The sequence below is a fragment of the Scomber scombrus genome, chromosome 7 (assembly GCF_963691925.1).
Source record: "Scomber scombrus chromosome 7, fScoSco1.1, whole genome shotgun sequence".
NCBI classification, from domain to species: Eukaryota; Metazoa; Chordata; class Actinopteri; order Scombriformes; family Scombridae; genus Scomber; species Scomber scombrus.
The window spans coordinates 5742694-5760112 of record NC_084976.1 but is presented as its reverse complement, the minus strand read 5'-3'; the positions used below and the strand labels follow the sequence as shown (position 1 = coordinate 5760112).

The 17419-nt window shown below is 40.5% G+C and overlaps 1 protein-coding gene across 3 annotated transcripts in view; it reads left to right on the top strand.

The window, feature by feature from the left end:
• LOC133984086 (intermembrane lipid transfer protein VPS13B-like) overlaps window positions 1-17419 on the top strand; it is a 325432-nt gene that overhangs the window by 17976 nt on the left and 290037 nt on the right. For all 3 annotated transcript variants that reach the window (XM_062423340.1, XM_062423339.1, XM_062423341.1), the window contains exons 4-6: window positions 6706-6823; window positions 14148-14315; window positions 15833-16014. In XM_062423340.1, the coding sequence (XP_062279324.1) occupies window positions 6706-6823; window positions 14148-14315; window positions 15833-16014 (468 nt within the window). The remainder of the gene's footprint in view (window positions 1-6705; window positions 6824-14147; window positions 14316-15832; window positions 16015-17419) is intronic.

The window sequence follows — 17419 nt, the reverse complement described above, 5'->3', positions numbered from 1 at the left end:
TGAATGCGTATGTGCATTTTTGCATGGTGTTATATTTGTTATTAGTATAGGATTGTGGTGTCTGTGTTTGTATCTGTGCAGAAATGACAGAGCATAATAATAATAATATTTAAGCACTTTTGCAGACTGTTTTTGAATGTCAGGGAGAGTGTGTGTGTGAAATTCCGACCTTACAGCTTTGGCTTGCAGCGGCCTTCTCTAGTCTACCTCCGTTTGAGGAGAAAATGAAACCCATGTCTTTAATCATGGCGTAATGGCTTTCTGCATTTGTTACAGTTTCATTAAAAACCCATTAGCAGCTAATTTTTAGTTGAGCTGATGGATGTGTTCGTAGCCATGGGACGTTAAAGAAAAGGTAATTTGAGTCAACTGCGATGAGCTTGGTTCCCCTCAGCTTACATTCCAGTGGGGTCGTCATCAATGAGTTGAGCAGCTTAAGTGTAAAAGAAGTGGCTGCGTACGATTTGACATTACTGGAAGCGGTCCAAACTGTGACTGTATGTTTGTAACAGGGAGCCACTTTTCATGTCTCATTCCTCTTGGTGCCAGCTGGGAACCATTCTTATGAGAACTATGGTCATCACTGTTAAAACAGGGGAGAAAAAAAATGATATGATGATCTTATATGATAGAACTAAATTAATTAAGTTAAAAAACACCTTTAGGCTACAGAGTGAAGTGCATTCCTCATGTCCAAACTAACAATGGCTTCCTTTAATATAGACAGGCACTTTGCAGCCTCTGCTTACCACTGATTATTAATGTTAGGACAAAACTCAAGACACTTACTTAAAATTACTAACAATAAATAAAAAAGGGCTATGGGGCTATGAACACCATGGGGTGCATTAACCATTATTAAGCTATATAAATTAAATAGCCTGCCATTTAATAGCAGAATAAAAGGCAGACTCTTAAACAAGACTAGGTCAAAACCTTTTATGTGGCTGGACCAGATTTTGAGTGTAGACTATAAGGGTTTACCAGTAGTTAGTTTGTTTTATATATTAATTCACAAAATAGTTTTAATGCAGTATCTATCAAATCAATCCTTAATGCTAAATGTGAATTACCCCAGCCTGGTGTGTTTCATGTGTGTAAAGTTGGCATCTGTAAATATTTGACATATTGCTTTATTTTATTTACCATAAACACAGAAATTCTTTATTTTGAAAAGGCACTGGACAAAGGTAACATGCAGATATTGACAAGAAGTTACACTGGCGAAGGCGCACAGATCCTATTGTCACGTAAATGTCACACAACACTCTCCTTCAGTGGGTAACTGTGGCACTATTCTCTTAATAAAACGTAATAAACTGACACATTAACAGTCCTATAGTGAAAATTATAACCGCTTGATCTCTGCCATTGCTGCTCGCTGTAGGTTGGTGTGAAATGCATTCTGGGATACTTTCGGCCAGCTTTGGCTGACCAATAGTGTAACTTCATCACTCAGTCAGTGACAGACTTTTGTATGCCAAGAAGTACACAAAAATCCCACTTAGAGTAACAAGAGTAAATGTAATTCGTTACATCCACCTGACAAATAATATGGCTGAGAACAGTGTGGTCAATGCTGACTGTGGGGTGTGTGTATCATGTTAGCAGTCACTGTTTTCATTGTTTTTCTGAAAAAACAATCTGAAATCCATCACATCCACAGTGTTTCCTACCATTCCCTGGCAGCCAGTACTAGAGAGGTTTTGCATTAGGTTTGAAGAAAGCTGAATGGCAAAATGTGTTGTGTATATGTGTTTTTGTTGTAGGACGGAGGAGGTCTGATTGCTGGACCCTCCCCAGGGATGGAGCTCTGTGGGCCCTTGCAGGGCCTCACAGGGGTCTCTACATGTCAGACCCTGTGTGTGTCTGTGTGTGTGCGCCCTGAGTGATTTGGAGGAGGAGGTCTGTCTGAGATAAGGAGCTATTGGGTTTCCTTCATTTATTTTCTCACTCCATAGGCGTTTGCCCTCTACTGCCTGGCCTCCAATCTCTAGGCCTGCTGCTTTGATGTCAGCATGAGTTCGCCAGTGACCTGCAGAGGAAAAACAACAATAACAAAGAGTGTATTTACCCAGCAATGGTCTTCTGCATGCTCCCATTAATCTGCTGAAACTGTGTGAAATTGACCAGTTTTAAAAATGTTTGGGTTTCAAAGATCAGGCAGTTTCAGGAAAGGCAGGCTTGTCGGCTGCGAAATTCTGCCAACTAATTTTTTCCCCTGTATGTTCAACTGAAATTGAACAATTGCTTAGTAATCTGGAGAGGAAAAAGAACATGTCACATTTTATTTTTCAGAAATATTGCATTGAGCAATCAAAACAAACAGTGGCAGTTTTGTCGTTTTAGGCCAACACGTTTCAATGTGAAAACCACAAATGACAAGAAATTGCAGTAAGATTATTTACTTTTTTCCTATTCTTTCTTTTCTCACATTTAGAAATGTACAGTACCAGTCACAAGTTCGGACACACTTTCTCTTATTAAAGAGAATGGGATGGTGTGTTCAAATAGCTGAATGGTACTGTATATGATTTTCAGTGTATTTGTGAAACAGTTCGAGGTGCCTAGAAACTAGAAACTGAGAGTAAAATGGACAACTTCAATTATCAGTTGTCCTCACATCACACTATATAATGTTTTGCTTGTTGTGACCTGAAATGAGCCACTTTCCAATAAAATTAAACAAAACATATTCACACAACAGTACAATGCATATAAATTGCTTCCACAAATGGCAGTTAAGATATGACTGATTTCTGAGACCTGTGAGTCATAGCTGGTTTGTTTGTACTAGGAAAACTGTGACAGTATCTACAGATGTGCTGTTTTCAATAGCTGGAGGTGGTGGCAGCGTTCAGCTAATGTGTTGAGCAGCTCAGATGAGGGTTGACCCTCCAGACATGCTCAACACGCCGCCTCCTGGTCCCTGACTGAGCCAGACGTCTGTAGGGGGACAGAGGTCAGGTCTGGCCTTCCTGTGCCCTAACCCTCCATGGGTGCCCACTTACCCTCTGAGTAGGGGGTCCCCCTCGCCTGTCACTCACACTGCACAGGACCTGCTCCTTTTTTTTCTCTATACCTCTGTTCGGATCTTATTATCTCTCTCTCTCGCTCTTGCTGTCTCTCAACCACTCTAACGGTTTCACTTTCACCTACTGTTATTTTTTCCACTTATCTCTTTGTCTCTTGTCTCTCTTTTCCGTTTTTGCTACCGTCATCTTTGGTCAACAGCTGAGTTGACATGCCTGTAGGGGAAGCAACCCCTCCCTCCCCCTTTTACCCCAGCCCCTCTTGTCTTTCCCTCCTTTTCTATCCCTCTATCCCTCCCTCCCTGTCCTGTGCCCTGCCGTGGCATTGGGGGGGATCAGTTTACCCTGCAGCAGCTGAGGCAGGCTTCATTTGTCCCAGGGCTTCCCTCTGAAAAGGCATTTATCGCTTCTGGAGAATAGCTCACTGCCCACAGTGACATTGAGCACTTTTGCGCTACCTCCAAATTTGGCAGTCTAGTCTTTTAGTGGCAGTTTGAGTCGCTGAACTCAATGTACTCTTAGCCTGCAGGGTGAGGAATTCCTTTAGGTAAAGATATGAGAGCCTATTGGAGAGAGACTGTTTCTAATTCTAATGTGCTCAAGTAGCGCATTGTGATGTAAACCTAAACATCTCAACATTTGAGCATGTCTCATTATAAAGTTATTTCAAGGAATAAAAAAAACTGCCGCCTTTTTCCTTTCTTTTTTTTTGGACATATCTCTAAATGTTGTAGTTGTACTGTTTGAAGTGATGGCAAGTTAACCAGTGAAGTGTGAATAATGAGCAACAAATTTACATCTTATTATTTGCCAATCTCTATTCTTTGGAACCTTGATGAAGTATTTATTATTCCTCCCCTTCTGTTTACCAATTCCCACCACTCAGTGATGGAGAAAAAACTGCTCGCATAGTGCAGCTCTACCGCAAAGGACCTTCCTGAACTAAAGTGTAAATATTTCTGCCAGGGCCTCTCTCGTCTCTTTTGGCAATTGCATGTTTACTCTACCGCACTTTGGGGATACTTGCTTCTCTGTCTGTGTGTCCACCGCTCGAATTATGCAAAGTATGTTTAAAAGCTAATCTTCATTATTGAGACACACACAGAGAGAGAGAAAGGGGTTCATTGTCATCAAATAATGTCAGAAGCAGGGAATGTGTGCGTATTGGGTGGTGTACGTGTATGTACAGCATGTGACTTGCCTCGAAAGGTGTGGCTGCGGGTTTTCATTTGCTCATTTGAGCATGTGTGAATGAGTGTGTGTTTGCACGGAGTAGCCAAATATATTTGGTTTTGACACCTTCAGTGTTTACATTAGTCAGGATAAGAGGAGACTCCTGAGACACTCCGCCGCGCTGATCTCCTGTTTAAATGCTAAACACATGTGATGGCTCCCTTTCTCTGTCCAGATTGTCTGACTAACTTACCGCCCAGGCTGACTGTGAAAAGGGTTACACTGCTGTAGTAACCCCTAATCAGTGCCATACTGGGGGTTAACTCACTCAACCCTCCACCTTTTTTTCTTGACGTCTCTATTTTTAGAATGGTTCTAATGTGTTTGGTTTCTGTTCTTTTTCCCTTTTATGGTAGACTTTTTCTGTGCATTAATTACTTTTTTTCCATTTCTTCCTAACATCCTCTGTTGCAGGCTTATGTCTACTGTGAATGTGAATATGAATCTGAGGTATTTGTTCAGTGATACATAGTAACTGTAGAAAAGTTTAGTTATAGTAGTCATAGTATGTCTTTTGTGCTTTGATTCCAATGTAGAGTGCTTTCCCCTATTCTTAGATCTTAGATTTTATGGTTGAAGAGGTTTTTACAGTAGTGCTGGCTTTATTCCAAATTGGACACATATCTTCTGTGTTCAAAAACAGATTTGACAGATTTTACTCCCCACAATCTCCGGTTATGAACTGTTGAATAAAAAGTTGTGAACATGAACAATTCCTCTTAAAACTTGGAAATAAGACAACAAGCCTCTGTGAAAACTTGGAAACACAATGACCAAGACCCTCCGGAGAAGATGACAATCCGCTAGTAGAAATTTTACAAGTCTACAAAGATGGCCTCTTTATTGTTAATGGACTTTCTCCAAGGTTTGTCACTTGATGACATCACATGTGAAAACCTTGTTTTTTTCGTGCTTTGAGCTTCAGGAGAGCGTTTAAACATATTACTCAAAAATTCAAATATTATCAAAAGGAAACCCATGGGAATTTCTGTTAGATGATTTTCCCTTTTTGTGCGAAATGACTCGTTTAACCATCAGAATTTGATCCATTTGGTCCGATAACATTTGGAAAGTCTAGAAGAGCAGCACCATTACATTATTTTATCCCCATTCAAGTTAGCAGAGAGCTAACCGGACATTAACTATCTCTGCCAGTGGAAAAATCTGGTGCACATACTCTGCCTATTGAGCATGTGCAGTATGCTTTCATCCCGACACCAGATTAAAATTATATTGTGAAATACAGAGAGATTTTTCTGATAGGCTTAATCAGAATTGTGTGCACTCATTTGTCAAGGGCTTGAATGAAATAGATGTTCGTTTATATGTTTAAGTTCCGCACTGCAGGTTTAAATAAAATTGTATTCACCCCTGTAGATCTAGTGAAGGTCCTTGGCTTTTAGCTCTGTAGCCACACTCATAACCCCCACCACTGTTTCTCCTCATGTCCTCTTTCTCCTTATTGTTTTAATAGCACCTCATGTCTTAGTCACAGAGCACCCACTAGGCTGAGGCACTCTCCAAGCTGAACCAATAAATAACCTCCTCATCCCAAATCTTTGCTCATTGTGTTTATCTTCAGCCTCATTTCTGAAGGGAACATCCATTTCATCGTCATTACTCCACACACACAAACACACACAAAGATCTTTTACTTGCATTCCTGAGCTCAACAGGCTGCTGGTCTCCCAAGCGCTGATGACATGTGATGTTGTGGAGGAGAGACCTTCACGCCTCTCATCCAAGGACCAGAGTTTATTTGTAGAGCCCACAGAGCCGGTTGTTAAATGGGTATGGGAGGAAGGTTAGTGGGAAGGGGGCCCTTAAAAACAGTGGTGCACGGTTGATGCTCCCCTAATCACTCCTGTGCTCACTGCACACACAGACATGCAGAAAGACAAATACTCAGGCACACACACAAATAACCTGATTACCCTCAATAACCAGATAAAGGTAAGAGTTAGATTAGACTGCTTACATTGTTTCCAGTAACCAGAGTTTGGTTTCACTCTCTGACCTCTGTGGTGCATGTGCAGAAAAGGAAAACTAGACATAGCTATTTATACATGTCAGGAGTAATTTGACAGTGTGAAAGAATTCAATGTGGGTACTGTGGTTACTGTGATTACAAGCTGATTATCACAACCTAGATAATCTGTGGAAACATGATAAGTTGCCATAATCAAAGCATTAGAAACACAGGTTAGCTTGTGGATATTAGGACCTGCACACTCCACTGTATTAATATACTTTTCTACTACTATACACTACAGTAAAATCATAATAAATAATAAATAAGACCTTACACTCGTTATAATATTGTGAATAATTGTCAGAGCCTATCTAAATACATCAAATCCTGGTGTAATAGGTCCGTGTGGAAGTCTGTGTTTACTTAACTACCTATCCTCACGTGCCACCTTGTTTGTTTTTTCATCAGGATGACCACGAGAGCGGCTCCAGCTCCACCAGTCGCAGCGTCTCAGACAGCTCCAAGGCCGTGGCCAAGCCCCGCCGCCTCCAGCAGGCTGCCCCCAGTGACCCGGACCTGCCCCCAGGTGAGTGATGACCCCGGGCCTAGTGAGACTACGCTTACTCCCTGCTCTGAGAATGACCACCAGGGCAGGCACAGCTTCAATCTGGGGAGGACAGGGCCACAGAGTGAAGCAGAGATTAGGACCTATTTACACTACCGAGAAACATGGGTTTTACTTTCTGGCCTCTAAGAATGCTGAAGACATAAAATATTTGAATTTAAATCCACTGGCTTGTAAGTAGCCCAGTGTCTGCAGAGGTCACTAACGGATTTAGGTATTGCCTATTTACAGAGAGAAATCTTCTTTTTGGGATGAGTTGTGTAGCACTGCATTTTTCACCAGTGTAAATCAGTCAGAGAGAGTATGGGGGATGTGTCTGTGATAAATCACATTGTGATGGCTCTTATCAACAAGGCCACTTGACCACATGCCTCCTACAGGGCAATGGATTCCATGCCTGCCTTACTTTAGCACTTTACAGCACCTCACAAAGGAGGGTTTAATTGGGGCTGGATATTGGCCTTTAAAAATATTTATGACCTTTTTCATCAATTTGTAACTCTCTGTTAGGACGAGTTTGTGTCTTACACATTTTTTTTCCATAAAAGGCACATAAACAGGCTTCTTAGCATGGTTTCCCCCCTCTATTTTTATGATGGCACAGACTATTTGAATCTTTTTCATTTTTATGCAGAAATACATATAGGAAGCACAATCCCACTAATCCTACTGAAATACTCAAAAACACTGTATAAAAGTAAAAACATCCTAGATACAACTTTGTAGCAAAAAAGAAACAACCAATGAAATGTTTGAGAGGTGTGAGTTCGTTTTGCCAGAGGGAAATTTGAAATATTAAGAAAAGATATGGCTTTTAGAGAGGAAAAAAACAAAGAAAAATAAAGGAGAGGTTGGGGGTCTTCAGCTTTAAGAACAGGGTCATAGTCTAACACCCAACCATGAGACACACTCCCAGAGTCTGCATGAATGTATGAACCTTAACTCCTAGCTGGTTGTATCTGGGGAGGATCCATTTCCAGGCCTGATGTTATGAGATAATATCTCTCCCCAGCTGTTAAAGCAGGGTGCCTCACACCCCAGCATCTCCCTTTGGGCCTGCCTCCAACTGATCTCCCAGGTGTGTGTGTCTGTGTGTGTCTGTGTGTGTCTGTGTGTGTAACTTCAATCCATCTGTGTACGTGCATGTATTTGTGTTCACTTGTGTGTGTGTGTGTGTGTACGCTACACTGTTCCAGCAGTGGACCTTGTTTCAATCTATTACAGGCTGTAGAGACAACTCTGGTGTCAAAGGTTGCAGCACCTCAATAATAGCAAGGAAACAGATGAATGCTGTAATCCCAGCCCGCCTAATTAAAAGGTAGAGGTTAAAAGGTAGACAACGTAAAACTAACCTGCTATGACTCAGACAGAGGATGTTTTCCTAAGAATGAGATACAAAACAAACCTGTCAGGGGTCTTTAATGTAGTTAAAGGATGTTTTTCAAAAGTGAGGACACAGCGCAGCGTTTCAAGGCAAACAGGCAATTTTTTTCATTCATTAGTCTCTGGAGTACCTCTATTTAGACTTTCTATAATCCACTGCTATGAATGCAGATGTTGTCCTGAGTACTTATTGCATTCCTATTTCTGCCAAAGAAAATACTGATTATCTGCTGGCCTCATAATATTACCATATATTCTAAAATAAATGAAAAACATTCTGTCTGCCACAGTGGTTTTTTTCATGCTACCAGCAAGAGTCGCCAAAGGCAGATATTTTCAATTCCTACTCATTGGTGCTGTAACCGATTGTTTATCAGCTGTCAAAAAACACTGCAGAACTGTTCAGTGTTGTAAGCGAGGGAGCACCGAGAAAACTATGGAGTGTGTACACTAAACAAACAACGGCCAACAGTTTTAGTTCATAATGAGTTCATTCTGGTTTTTAAAAAAAAGTGTAATTTTGTGTTTTTTTACAAGTTGCTACATCTCTTAGAGCTTCATTCCACAACAGATACTTACACCTCTATCTATTCATTATACAAATATTAATCTCATTTTATATTACAAGACAATATAAAAACATTATAGCAAACCAGTAAAGAAAAGTTATATTTTCTTAATCTATTTTAATACAGTACACTGCAGCTGTATTATTTATAAAAGATAAATAAAAATATAATTGAAAAGCTTTATTGTCAATTTCTTCAAATGTTAAGGCATACAAAGGCATCGAGAAGACGTTTCTCACTATCCCACGGTGGAACAGATAAAGTGCACAGGCACAACAGATAAGACAGATGTTTCCTAACACTAAAGAGTTAACATTGAAGTGCACAACAGATAAGACTACCAGATTTACTACTAATAATAATAATATAAAAATAAAAATAGAATGGATAGGAAGTAAGATAAAATAAGATTTTGGAGTTTACTTTTTTTATATGTAGGAAGTAGCAGCATAAGTTTCTGTATAGTTAAGTTGTGGCAGTGCAAAAAGGCAGTAAATCCATTCTTTTCTCATGACCAATTTTTCTTTTTTCTTTTTTTTTTCCAGGTGGAAGCGACAATACAAAAAATTTGACAGTATACTTACAGTGAGCATAAACAATATAGTCAAAGTGATTGGATACATACATTGATATTTGTTTGCTTCCAGTATTGGCTTCCATTCTTTTTTCAATGTCACAGTTATTCTTCCCCAAATTTGCACATATTTAATCAAATGCATTCAAATGCTTCTGTCTCAGCAGGCAGTGATAGACACAGGATTTCACTGTGTGAGTGGATGGGTGATAGGAGGGTGGCACTGTGAACAGATGTGAAAAACGTACATCAAAGACGACCTGCGTTTAGGAGTTAGACCAACACAAGAAGGCGATGGCCAGTCTCACCTCTTCATTAGCATCAACGTCGACAAACCACGGCGTTGCGTCTGGTCCCCTCCCCTTCAAAACAAAACACGGCCGACACTAAAAAGCAGCCACCAGCAATTATCCAGTCATTTGGCCTTAAGCTCTCACATGCTGAATGAATTTATCCTCCCCTGTTCTCCCTGTGGTGGAAAATAGTGATGTTAATTTATATGCCATGGGATTGGTAGCCACACAAAGACCAAAGACCAAGTGCTTCCACCTTGGGCAATTCTGTGAGTGATTATGTTTACTGCTGCTTGTGGGGGGACCAGTGGCCACCGTTTGTGAGAACCGCATTTCTCTATTCCAGTGGATGCCTGCTTTGGCCCCATTCACACTGTTTGAAATGTGTTTTGTTTTACGAGTTCAAAGAGATTTAATAGCGGTACCGTCTCACTTTGAGTCTAGATTTAGCTGTTTACCTGTGGGCAGGGTGGATCGGGCCAGGATTTGCACTTTCGTAGCTGAGCTCTCCTAAAGCGCCACAAACATGTTAGTTTTTGCAGTTTTGCAGTTAGTTTTGTTAGTTTCATCTTTATTGCCAAATTCTTTCTCGTCATGATAAATAGATTTCTTGGACATTTGATTGAAACATTAATGAACACCTTATATGAATTCTTCCACATGTTGAATTATACTCATACTAGGGCATTGGGTGACCATTTCTCCTCTTAAGCCCTGTTGAACTAACACATTGACGTGGATCACAAAATATGGGGAGCAAATTGTCGTCGTAACCATTTTTGTTTCGTTGGATGATAGTGCTCTTAGACTAAATTTTGATTTCTTAAGATAACAGCTGCTGTCTGGAACGACTCACTGTTTCCCAGCCTGTCATGAAAGCAAAGCATGTGTATTATTTCATAGGCTAAGTTCATTGTGCATGTGGGTGCATTCATTCATATTTTGCTGAAGTGTTTGTGTGTGTTTTACGTGCTTGTGCACACACACTATTGTGTACAATACAATTGTGCAAACACCGAAATTTATGTGTCTATTGTGAGTCTGCTCGCATTGCTTTGAGTGTGTCCAAGAATTGTGCATGCATGCATGGTTGTGTAAGTATGCGTGTGATTGGGGGAGATTGAGATTTGCTTGGGCTGAAATGCAAACACTCTCCTGAGATAAATCCATGGTCCAGTGCTACTGCTGTCCTGGTACTGGGGCCTCTGCATACAGAATAAATACAGCAGCTGTTCTGGTATTACTGGGAAATGCTACTTATGAATAGAGAATATCCCATACGGGTAAAGGCTGGAGCTTTCTCCACCTGGAGCTTTCTTGTGTTCTGTAGACCTGCCGTACCATGCATAGCTGGCCCAAGAACTAACAGAATGGTTAATATACATAGATGCCTTATATTACTGCTATTAGTAACTTTGTAACAAGACTAGGTCAGTGACTATAGTTATGGTATATAACTATAATATATGGAATTGTGGCCAATTTGTTAGAGGCAATTTTCTGTAGTGATCCCAGTAATATTTGTTAAAGTTTAGTCAAGTAGTATATTACATGATATGGTTAACATAATTTAAAAAAATTCAAAGGTATAAATGCAGTTGCAATAACAATACTTTACACTCATATATATTTTTATTTGAATGATAATTATTCTAATTATCTTTTAACTCCCTTTGCTTTTTCATCTGTGTCCATCTGTGGTATATGGTATCATCCATATGTCTGTATGGGATTAGGATGCTAGGCTAACAGTCCGTCACAAACACCATGAACAAACTGACCACCTGCCCAGCACAGTGCTGTTTAACCAGAAACACTGCAGCTACATCTTATTTTTATACAGTATGGGCTACACACAGCATGGCATGGCTATGCTGACAATGCCAGCCATATTTACAAACTGCTAGCCGCCATGCAGGCTGGTAAAATGGATCCTTTGCATCCCTTGGTGCTCCAATCAGTGTCGGAGCCTCTGTGTGAGATGCTTCAGTTGATAACTGCGTGTTTAAAACTGATTTCGGGGCTGTGTTCATTTTCATTCTGAAAGAACAATGGCCATTGGGGAAACTCCAACACTGTGCCGGATGAACAATGGTCTAACTTCATCACTCAGTGAGTCAGTGACGGACAGACATTAGGGATTATAGGGCTGGTCTCTGGCCGCTCCAGCCAAAAATATAGACCAGTGTTTCCAGGATCCTGCAGGAAACTGTTGCGATAGTGGAAGTGAGATCCGTGATTCACTATGTTTATGATCCTTGTGTTTTAAATTTGACATATAAAAGCTAAAATTGTCATAGGAATGTATAGGATTATGTGAATTATATGTAGCACTTCAAAGGGGCTATTGTGTCACAGTAGCTAAATATTCTTTTGGCTACATGGTTAACTGTGCTAATTACATTTCAGAATAACACAGCAAGACCAACTTACAGTATATTTACTGTCTGACGGACTTGTCAGTCTTTCTCTCTGTGGCTAATAACTGGCACGGCTAATAGCTGCTAATACTTTCCATATACAGGAAAAATGGTGAACATGGACAGTATAGTGTTTCTTTCCTGTATTGCACAGAAGAGAGTACTTGGCCTGTTCTGAGATCACATAAAGGAGCTGTTTTTTCCAGTCATTTTATGGTTGAACAGTTTTAAGTGGGCTCCTTCCCTGTGGGCCGCAGCACAGGTGCTGGCTGTGTCAATTGTTTACAGAAGTTCAGAGCCGCGCGATGGCTCGCAGAGAGAAGGATTGGGGCCCTGGACCCAGTGCAAGGCAAGAAGAAGAAGTATAACAAGTGTCTAAGAGAGTGCAAGACAGAAAGAGAGACACCTTGACATGGGCAAATTAGATCCAGAGAGGGAAATAGCAGGGGGTAAAGTGCTGGTTTTACTGCCCAGGCTGCAGGTGCGTCAGCAGCTTTCTGACTGACCCCCGAATCTCAGCCACACACAGTCACATTCATGCACGCAAGAGAGCAGCCGGGCTCACGTACAAAACCCAGGCAAGCACACGCATGCATGCAAGGCCACGCACAAATGTCACAAACACACATTGCGTTTATTAGTCAAGTTTACATTATGTCATCCTCTCTTCCTGCCACTCTGTTTGGTCAGGCAGCAAACTCATGAGAATTTTGTCAATTGGATTATGCTAATGTGTAGTCAGGCCCGCGTACAAGTGGCTGAACAGCTAACTAATTCATATAAATGTTTTCATCAACAGCACCATTTATTTCTACCCAATTATCGGTTCTGTTATGCCCTTGGCCAGGCATGTAGATACAGGAAGACAAACATTTGCTTTGGAAAATACGAGGAAAGCATTAAAGGTTTATATGTTTTAACTTGTAGTGACTGTGTTTAACAGTACATGGGAGGAATGAATAATGCCATTGGTCCTGTGGTTAGGAGGATTTATTGGTGTATATTTTCATATTTTATGGTCGAAACTCCCCTGTCTGTAATATTTTAAGTTCTTTCTTACTTTGTTGAGTAATGACCTTACCATGTATGTTTTTCCTGCGAAGCTTCTGTTTCTGGGCGTCACTGTGGCCATTAGGAGGTACTGGTAACACTGCAGGATGGCTCCCCCAGCTCTGCTGAAACCCAATCTACGGGACTGCTCTTTCTCTCCTCCTTGCTCTTGGTTACTGCATCCCTCCGCCTCTTCACCACAAAAGCCACCAGCCCCCCCACCCCAAAATTTCACCCTCACCAAAAAAATCTATTTCTATATTCCTGTTTTGTTTCCATTTGTACAAAATTGATTTCTCTAGTCTGCTCTACATCACCACAAAGTATAGAAGCCCCTTTCTGTCTCTCATTGTTATTATATCATTTGTGTTATACTGTTTCTTTTTTTTCTCATCAAGGCCAGAGACTGTGCCATCAATAACTCGAGCTTGTGTCTTGTGTTGTGTGTGTATTTTTGTGTGTGCTCATGCAGGCTCCTCAGTTGTTTTAACGGGCTTGGGAGGGATATGTTTGAGGCAGCATGCGCATAGTTTGGGGTTAAACAGGACTTTGCATCTGAGAGGAGAGGAGAGCCCTTTGGAGATTCATAAATTCACCCAGGATTTGTAGCGCTGCTCAGGCATGGTGGGAGTAAAAATGTTTTCTTATGGATATTTAGTTCCTTTCACTGTACTCGTCCAAGGGATAGACTGTGGCGAAAAATAACATGTCAGGACCTCGTCTTATTTATGAGCCCGCGAGGATGGCAGGGGTCAGTGGAATTGAGCTTAGACTTTCAGGGAATGCAGCTCTGGATTTCACTCTTTTTACGGTGTCTCAACACAAAATTAATCCAGTCCTGATATATGCTGGGGAATGTATTCAAATATAGCAACCATGACCTCATGTGTACATGTGTGTCTCTTTATAATTAGCTATGCTTTTTGTTTATAATTTGTATGTCTACTAATTGTGTCATTTAACATGTTTCTCATTTGTATGCTTATATTTTTGTAGGTTATGTGCAAAGTCTGATCCGGCGTGTGGTGAACAATGTCAATATTGTAGTGAACAACCTGATCCTGAAGTATGTGGAAGATGACATCGTGCTTTCGGTCAACATTACCTCAGCAGAGTGCTACACCGTGGACGATATATGGGAGAGGGCCTTCATGGACATCACGGGTGAGCAATGACTGCTTACATTCCTTGGTAGTGGGATTAACTAGTAAATCTGCTGAGACAAGAACCTGTATACTACAGTAAGTGTTTAATTTTGTCAGTTCAAAGTAAGGTCAAATGGACACATCAGGCAGCGTGGCTGTTTGTTTAAATGCCCAATGTCAGACTCCCCCAGTCTGATAGGAGCATGTGGAGAGCCTCTGCAGAGTGGGCTTTAACGCAGAAGAGCAACATTTAAAACCACAAAAGATGAATGAGGTGGGGGATTTTAAACTTGAGCATGCCACTTGTAAATAGAACAGTGGGAAATGCAATCCTTGTTGGCCCTTGCATTTGATGGTTACATGGTTCATGTGTTGTGTTTTTGCTTTCAATTCATTGAGGTGGAGACATGGATTACTTGTAGGAAAGAATGAGCATGTTAAACCAGAAAGCTGCTCATTCATGTTTTGAACACCTAATGTGTTCAAACATGATCAAAATCAATGTGTTGACCGGTCCTGTTACCTGTGCCATTACCTATCCTATTAATTACATAATGCTTCTCGTATGATTTGGTAATGTTACTCATTTTCATCATTTTAAAGATAGAGCTAGTTCCTCACACTGTTGCAAAAGTCTTTATCAACAGAGTAATCATGACGTGGTCATTTTCATGTATTGTTACCACTGTGGAATTTCTCGTTCAGTGGGCCTCAGTCCAACATATGAAGCAAGTAGTGCGTACAACAATAGTTACTGGCACAGAATAGAATAATTCGGGGAATGATGACTGCTGTTATCTGTCTGTCGGGGCGAGTGAGTCAGTGACAAGATAACATCTGAGGATTGTAACGTACCATTCCACAAGAGACACACACACACACACACACACACACACACACACACACACACACACACACACACACACACACACACACACACACACACACACACACACAAACAAACACACACACACACACACACACACACACACACACACACACACACACACACACACACACACACACACACACACACACACACACGTGTTGCCCTAGGTCACTTTTGGGGATGCTACATAAAATGAAATTCATAGCTTGGAGACTTCACTCTAACCCTAACCATAACCACTAATAACCATAATCACTAGTTGCCTAACCCTAACCCTTACCCTAACCTAGCCTTAACCACTGACCCAAAAATCTGCTTTTTTCCTAATTAAGGACACAGCTTTTGTCCCCAATTGGACTTGCCGTTTACAGTTAACTCGTCTTTAGTCTGAAATTTGTCCCCGACATTAGCCTATGACAGACCTACCATACCTAACCATAACCACTAGTAACCCCCCCCCCCCCCCCCCCCCAATACACACACACTCTTACTGCCATCTCTCTGAAGGCTTGTATTTTTCTGTGCTCATACATGTCCAATGGACATATGTTGACATGTTGGTTTAGCGTCAAGCACTATATAATCATGGGTCAAACTTGTACATGAAATAATTTATATTGATTTTGTCTTCTGTCCTCTCTGTGCAGCTCCAGAACTGGTGCTCAGGAAAGTGATCAACTTTGCTGACTGCACGGTGTGCTTAGACAAGAGGAACGCTAGTGGCAAGATTGAGTTTTACCAGGACCCACTGCTGTACAAGTGCTCCTTCAGAACACGTCTCCATTTTACCTACGACAACATGAATTCCAAGATCCCGTCTGTGATCAAAGTAAGCAGCTCAACATACAGCTCAATATAGAGACTGAGTTTTAGATGGGTTCATTTTACATGTTATTTTGCTATTTTCCAAACATGTGTCACATGCTAGTGACGGAAATGTTTAAACCTGTCATAGCTGCTGATAGTTGTTAGAGAAAAATGTGACTTACTTGCGGTTTGTTGGCTCTCATTAAATCAATGGCAGAATAATGACTAATTTCATTCCAGTGATTTAATCCAGTGATTAACACCTAGTCTAGACAACCATCATATCACGAAGCAACAGGTTTTGGACGAAACCAATAATGTACAATGAAAGATCATTGGTGCAAGTTTATTAATGTTGCTTAATGTCTGAACATCAGTCTCAAATAATGTAACGGTTTTGTTTTGAAAAAAGTACTCACTAGGGAATCATTACAGGTAATCACTACTCATTGTCAGTAGAGCAGTGGAATGTGTTTGCTGAACATCACAGACTGAAGACTTGTTCCTGGTCTTGTTCCTTAATGTGCTATGGGCTTGTTTATGTAGTCATATCTAAACTGTGTCTGATGGAAAAAGTAATCTTAATTCTTTTATTGATGCATTTTAACCTCTAAAACTATAAAAAATAAGAACACAATGTTAACGTCTGTATGTTCTAGCCAAAAAATGGATAGTGGCTGTCTGTGGTTTATGTCTCTATGTATTGCATTTGTCATGTCTCCAATATAAAGCTACATTGTGGTCATTTAATTCACTCCCATCTATCTGTGAAACTAATTTTCTCGACCGGCTGAATTAAAGTAAGACTGGCTCATTCCCATCTACATACAGTTAGTAACAAGCTTTGTGGTTTAGTGTTATTGAATAAGGATTTCACAATGACCCATCAACAAAATCACACATGAATGGTTTGCCACATTTAGAGTAGCTGTCTGTTACAGCACTATGTTTCAGAATAACATGCAAGCAAGTCCACTTCTGACTGTATTTGGTATGTCTTCTGTTATTTATCATTTATTAATACTGTATTTCTTCTGTTGAAAAGAAAAAAAAATGTGTATTACAATCCCCTTTGCCAAAGTGAAGTGTTTTGTAGCTGCAGTAGTCAATTACAGTAAATGGTTCTGTTCATTTGTTCACATTATATGTTTCATGTGGGTACATTTGTTTCAATCTAGACCTGACTTATTTTTATTCTGACACTGTCTTTATATTGTGGGCTGTATCAGTTTCCTTCTTGTTACTCTATACTGTACATCTACTCACATTCAACTCATCATTTGTGGCTCATAGCTGCAGGTCAGCATATAACAGCATATTTGTTTAACAGGAGCAGAAATTGTGTCTTCCACATGCAACACTCAGCATCCATCAGTTTAACCAGAGGGGAATCCATACCAGTCCTTATAGGGCCTTTTCATTAAATA